At 35.4% G+C, this 7062-nt stretch overlaps 1 protein-coding gene across 1 annotated transcript; it reads right to left on the reverse strand.

The window, feature by feature from the left end:
• Positions 1-395: 395 nt before the first annotated feature.
• Positions 396-1971, reverse strand: LOC108322536 (UDP-glycosyltransferase 73C3-like). Its single transcript, NM_001329811.1, has one exon. It carries the CDS (start codon positions 1968-1970, stop codon positions 555-557), a length of 1416 nt encoding a protein of 471 aa, NP_001316740.1. The 5' UTR covers position 1971; the 3' UTR covers positions 396-554.
• Between the last annotated feature and the right edge of the window lie 5091 nt (positions 1972-7062).

Raw genomic sequence — 7062 nt, forward strand, 5'->3', positions numbered from 1 at the left:
GTTAAAAATTCAATAATTATGCTACCAAAATTTTGTAAGCAAATTTCAATTTCAAGAATTGTAAAAATGTCAAGGGATGATGATTAAAATCTAGATAAAATTGAATTGAGATGAGTATACCTAAATCTAGGTTGAATCGAATTAACTTAAATTTAGTTAAAATCGAATTGAGCTATAAAATATCTTGATCGATCCAAACTATAAAAATTAAAATATAAATTTGAAAATAAAAAATAGAAATAAAATTCTTACTTTTTAGGTAATTTAAAATTCTTTAATTTTTTATAATCCATTTAATCTAATAAATTTTTAAAATTTTAATTTTTTAAAAGATCTTTATTTAAACCATATATTTTATCATAAAATATTTTAAATTCTCTAAAAAAGTAAATTATCCTTTTAAATGTCTCATCGGAAACACAAAATATAAAAGTTTGCAGCTACATCATGATCTAATGGAGTGGAATATGTTTATTCATTGGTACTAAAAATCTAGGGAAGAAATGAAACATATGACAAGTACCAGTCTGTTTTCTCCAAGTGAGAAAGATCTTTTATGCATCTCTCTGGCTTTGTTGCATGATATTCTGGATAAGGAGTGTGACATTGGAGTGAGAAGATCCACCTTGTTCTACAGCTTTCTTAGCCATATCTGCAAATTCTTTAACCCTTTCTCTGATTTTTTCACTTTCCATAGTCTCATCCATCAACTCGTTAATGGCTCTCTCAACGTCTTCTTTTTTAACCAAAATGCTCGTTTCCTCTTCCTGACCCCATTCCACAGGAACCTCCACCCCAACCTTCACTCCCACTTTTAATATTTGCACAATAAGTTTCTCATTCAGAAACTGGTCGCCAAATAGAGGCCATGTGACCATTGGCACACCAGCACATATTGCTTCCAAGGTTGAGTTCCAACCACAGTGAGTCAAAAACCCTCCAATTGCAGGGTGTGACAGAAGTAGTACCTGAGGTGCCCAACCATGAATCACAAGACTTCGACCTTTGGTCCTTTCCTCAAACCCCTCTTCCTTCATCCACTTCTCCACTTCCTCTAGTTGACTCCCTTCCCTTATAACCCAAATGAAGGGTCTATTTGAGGCCTCCAAGGCCAAACCCAGCTCTATCAACTGCTGTGGAGTTATGTTACACATGCTTCCAAGGCATGCATAGATCACACTCCCTGCCTTCTGCAAACCAAGCCACTTCATGCAAAAATGTTCATCAATTGAGGCTTTGTTCCCTCTCTCAGCCTTGTCTAATTCATCCCTGTTGCTCAGTGAAACAGGACCAATACACCACACTCTACCCTTTCTGGCCTTCTTGTAAGCGCTGGCATAATCCGATTCCAACTCCTCAAAGGAATTCATTACCACCCCATAAGAAACCCCTTCAGCTGCACCTGTTCTGGCATAAAATTTTCTCCATTCAGCATCTGTTTGTTGCGCTGGAAGCTGTGCTTTGGTCATCTCAACCTTGTCGGGCAAACCAGGCAAAACGAAGTACTCAGTGTTCGACGTTATGCCTGAGAGAACTCTGGATTTTCCCAGGCTGTACATACAGAAGAGACTGAAGCAACTTTGTCCCAAGAAAGAGATCCTGGGGATGTTGAATCTGGTAGCAATGGTGGCTGTATAATGTAAACACATGTCTGAAACTATGCAGCTTGGTGGGGGCGTTAGATCTTCCAAGAGTTTCTCTACTTGCTCCTTTTGGGTGTTGCTGTTGGCAGCATTGAAGAAATCCAAGCCAGCGCCCAGTGAAGGTAACATGTCAAGATTCTCACACCCTTCTGGCAATCCAGCTTCTTGATATGGGAATTGGATTTCAAGTAGTTTGATTTGAGACCCTGAATCGATGGAACGGGCAAAAGTTGATTTGAAACGGGATGCGTTTTGGAGTGTGGTGATCACTGTGACAGTGACACCCTGCTCGGCCAGAATTTTCGCTATGTCCATCATTGGGATCATGTGCCCTTGGGACATCAGAGGAAACAAGACAAAGTTGAGTTTTGAATTTTCGGAAGACATTTTGTGAATGGTTTATGGAAATGAGGCGGTTGTTATAGATTGAACTTGTTTGAAATGCTGAGAATGGATTTATTTATAAACACTTATTGGTTATGAAAGTGCCTCGAGTTTTAGATAAAAAATATTTATGTGAGTACACCTAGCCAATTTGTATATGCAAAAACTATAGCCACGTGCAACTGTTTTAATGATATATTAGTATTTTAAAATTTTAAAATAAAACAAATTCAATTAAAATATTAATATTTGAAGATTGCTTTTGCTATTATCGGTGCTTTTAATATAATGTAGTAAAGTAAGAGACAGAAGAAAATAATGACAGCGAAGTTACATCTTTATTTGGGTGGACTGATGGAGCCTCGTTTGAATTCAAAATTGATATTACCTATTATTATTTTTTAGAGTAATCATAATTATATATCTTAATTTTATTTACATCTATTATATATATATATATATATATATATATATATATATATATATATATTCTAATTTCTTTCTTTTTATTATATTATATACTTTATAATTTTATTATTTTTAGTTTCTATGTATATTTAAATAACAGTGAAAAAGTATTCCTCATAATACCCTACTTATGTCTTGAAGACTGACTTTCTTGAACGCTAAAGTAAAAGAAAAATGTGGAAGCAAACTCATAACAACGTAAAAGGGAAGCAAAGAATTAAATATTGATACCGAGTGTATATGTCAAGATAAGTAACATACAAATATTTCCTGATAAAGATTATATTACGGAAATAATATTTAATTATATTTTATGTAATTTATAAAGTTGGATATTTTAATAAGTTTTATTAAAAAAAATTTGATTGAATGATTAAAATATATTTTTTTTGTTAAAGTATCTTATTTAATTTTACCATTAACATAATAATATTGTCATTCTAACCCTTTGTTCAATTCGTACTTTTTCTTTTGAATTTTCTCAGACTCATTATCATGTCAATAAAAGTTAAACGGTAAAGTACTTAAACAAAAATGAAAAAAAAAAAAAACTGAACACCGAAAATAATCGTTTTTTTAATAAAACTAAAGTAAAATTTTAATTAAAATTAATCAAAGTTACAAAAATAATTAAAATTTAATTAAATAGTAAATATACTAAATGTAAAAATGCCTATTCAACATACCAATTACATATAACATAACTATATAAAAGATTTTAGGTTTATTAGAGAAATAAATCAACATCCTGATTAGGTGCTAAAAATAATTAAGGATAAAATATGATCATTCTTTATCCAGTAAGTGTAAGGGCCTCAAAATATATGGCAATTGAGCCTTATGTTGAAGCAGTCAGGCCCATAACACTAAGGGCACTATGACCTTAGGAAAGACTTTTCAGATCTGAGTTCATTATCTCAGCTTTCCATTCTTTCTCTAAAAAGTTTGTTCCTCCATTTCTCTCTGCCTTCTCTCTATCATTCCCTCACTTTTAATGGTTGCATGTTGGATTAGGTGGTGCTCAAGTGACTGCGGCGTAGAGACCTTCGCAACCATCCGAATAGATTTTCATTCTTCAGCGGGTAAGTAGCTCTTCACTGTTCTCCGATGTTTGGGACCTAGGGCAAGTTGCATGTGCCTAGTGTACCCTCCTTTACGTTTTCCTCCGTTCATTCTAGCTCTAAGAGTTGTTCTTGATCACCGCATTGCGGGTTGTAGGGTGTTGTCTAGACTATTCGCGTGTGGGGTACTGGAGTTGTGGGTCTTTGAGCTGAGCAAAGAAGTTTCAAGGTAAGGGGAGCTAATTATTTTCTTTGAATTTATTTCTTGAATCTGCTTTGTAAATGAATGCATGTTGAATTTTGGACTGTCGTGCGATTTTGTATGGTACTTTGAATTTTAAGTATATAGGATGGTTTGAATTGAATGGTGTAATTGATGGAACTGTGATTGATTGCTTTATAGTGAGTTTGATGAACTTAACTACTGTATTAGATCATGTTAGAAGTGATTTGGAGTGTGAAATTTGTTGCAACTTTAGCTAGGTAGAAAACTTGGTGATTTAGTAGTGTTTTAGGTCATTTTGGAGAAAATGAGGTAGTGAATTTGAGAGTTAGGGGTTCTGGGTATAATTGGGTTGTTGGGGGTAGTCTTAGCAAGTGGATTGTGACTTGTTTGAGTCACTAAATAGATCAAAATAGGTGCAAAGCAGTAGGATTGGGTTTTGGATCCCTAAGTTGGGAAAGTTGGTGTTTTAGAGTTGAAATTGAGTCTTAATCACTTTAGAATGGTAGTAGGAATGTTCAGAATCATTTAGATGAGTTTAATTAAGTATAAAACAAGAATTTAGGGTGTTAGAAGTTAGTAAAAATGGTTAGGAATGGTTGTGTTAGGTGTTGTTCATAATTCTACAGAAATTCTGCAGAATTATGCAGTTTCGCAACTGATAATCGTTCGGCCATGCGCTGTTGAGCGTTCGGTCGTAATAACGTTTGGTCTTAGTGCTCGGTCTTAAGTAGAGTTCGGCCTTAGTGCTCGGTCTCAAGTAACGTTCAGTCTCTTAAGGAGCGTTCGGTCTCTTAAGTAGCGTTCGGTCTCAGGTAGCGTTCGGTCTCTTAAGTAGCGTTCAGTCTTAGTGGGTGGTCTTGGTAGCGTTCGGTCTTAGTGGATGGTCTCTCAGGTAGCGTTTAGTCTCTTAAGTAGCGTTCAGTCTCAGGTAGCGTTCGGTCTCTTAAGTAGCATTCGGTCTCTCAGGTAGCGTTCAGTCTCTTAAGGAGAGTTCGGTCTCAAGTAGCGTTCGGTCTCTTAGGTAGCGTTCGGTCTCTCTTAGTGAGCGATCCTGAATAGTGTTCGGTCACTTCTTCAGTCTTACCATTTATGGATCGTTCAGTCCTGTCTTTGGGAAGAGAGATATCGTTCGGTCTCACCATTCACCGGGTGTTCGGTCTTGCTCATTATGTGTTGATGTTTTGTGTTCGGCCTGTATTCCTATTTTTTCCAGTATGCTATTTAACTTAATTGTTCCAGTTGCTTTAAGGGCTTATGTGTGCATTATCATGTTGGTGTTAAGGTGAAAAGTATCAGTATTGGACGTAATTCCATGATCCTCAAGGGGGATACATGGTGGTGCCCTCAGTGTTTAGAATGATTTGCATGGTAGCTCAGTCTTGGGGTTATCCTGAAACTACAATGGTCGATCATTCTCAAGTAGAGAGGATTAAACCATGTCGTGAGTAGTAGCAGGAGGTCCTAGTCTTGGGTGCTTCCAGTATGGCCCAAGGTGAGTGATAACAGACTAACCTCGTGAGTGTGGTAGGGTGAAACTCATTGGCAATGGCTTTGCAAAGCAGTAGAGGCCACCACGAGTGCACGACCCGCCATAGCTCGACAATCATTCTAAGTCCGGACGAGTCAAGTTTAAGTGCAACAAGTCATGTTTGTGTAGTATAGTATATTCGTCTTTACTTGCATGTTGTCTATGACTGTTATAACATGATTTTTATACCTAGCTCACCCTTGCTTGTGTGTTTGTGTTTGCTTGGGTATGCTTCTTTTGCAATGATCATCCACTTGGATGTGAGCAGAGATGGATGAGGTGCCTCTAGAGCAGGCTTTGGAGGAAGATGATGCAACTGCTTAGTCTCCTTAGGATTCTATCAGTTATTCCTTATCTTGTGAAATACTCTAGGATGCTTAAGTTTTAAATTCCGACTCCTTATCGGATGATTGTACGCTTAACAAACTTTATTTACAGTCTACTCTAACTATTCTCTTTTATTTAAATGTGGACTTACTATGTTATATGCTTCTATATAATCTGGGATGTTACAGTAAGCATTAAGGTTAAACGTCTTAAAAAGATAGTTGAGTAGTTGAGCTTAGGAGAGGAGAGTGAATTGAACTCTTTTCACAATCTTTAAAAATCTTTAAATTTTAGAATGAAATTCTTTGAAATCGAATTGAATAAGTAATTAATGATGCAATTAATATATTAAACTAAAAAAAATAGGTCATGCACTAGTATATGTGAACAAAATTACACAAAAATTGATTAATTCAATTAAAAGAAAACACAACAAAATTAGGTCATGCACTACTATTAATAGTCATCTAACTTAATGTTTTATGCGCAACAAAATACTTATTGTTTACTAAGAAAAAGTGAACTCAAATGTCTAATGTAATGGAGAAAACATATTATCGCTTAATCTAAACTGAACTAATAATCTAACATTTAAGTGTATAGTCTAACTATCTCTCGTCTAACAAGTTGTCTATTCATTGTCACATTTTAATAATGAAATTTTATACAAATAACTTTGAGTTGTTTATCTCTTAACTGATCATTAGGGAATGAGGGAACACTTATTTAGTTGTACTACATATTCACTATGGTTGATGTATAGGTTTAAAGTGTGGCTTAATGTTGTGATCAATATGTTGTATTAGTGTTTTGATGTTCTTTTTTCTTTTGCTGTTAGCTCAACCATATTATGATGGAAACCTATTTAGGGAAATTCATTCAAAGGAGTATCAACTAAAGCTAAGGCTAAGAAACAAAACTAGAAGAAGGAGTTTTAAAAGCTCTTTCTTGTTTTTCTATAAGCCTTAGAAAAACTCTAATCATTAAATACTTGTATATTTTTGCTTTTGTAGGACTCAATAAAGCTAGGAGATCATTGACCAACCAACTAAGAGCTTCTTTAGTCAAAGGAAGCAAAAGAGCAAAGAGAGAGAGAAAATCTGGTTGCCTTCTAGATTGGAGGCTTGCTCTCCGGATTAGAGATTGCAAAGGTAATTGTCTTTCGAATTTTATTCGTGCCCAACTAAGACCCTCGCGCACCCATCTCCTACGAAGTAGCATTTTCCATGTATGCACTTGGCTGACCATGTGAAGCAGCATTTGTTACGTGCGTCGCTAGCTGGCCTATCCAGTTGGATGTAGTCAAAATTTGGAGGGAAATTGACAAAGAATAGAGGCTCCTCTTCACCTATAAATAAGAGAGCCAATACCATGTAATTTTCCATTTAAGTGTAATGAAATGTTGTAGAAAACCTGTTTCAGCTT

Source organism: Vigna angularis, chromosome 9 (genome assembly GCF_016808095.1).
Source record: "Vigna angularis cultivar LongXiaoDou No.4 chromosome 9, ASM1680809v1, whole genome shotgun sequence".
Lineage (NCBI taxonomy): Eukaryota > Viridiplantae > Streptophyta > Magnoliopsida > Fabales > Fabaceae > Vigna > Vigna angularis.

Bases quoted from the DNA above. Each gene is read 5' to 3' on its own strand.
- LOC108322536 (NM_001329811.1), bottom strand. From the start codon at position 1,970: ATGATCCCAATGATGGACATAGCGAAAATTCTGGCCGAGCAGGGTGTC.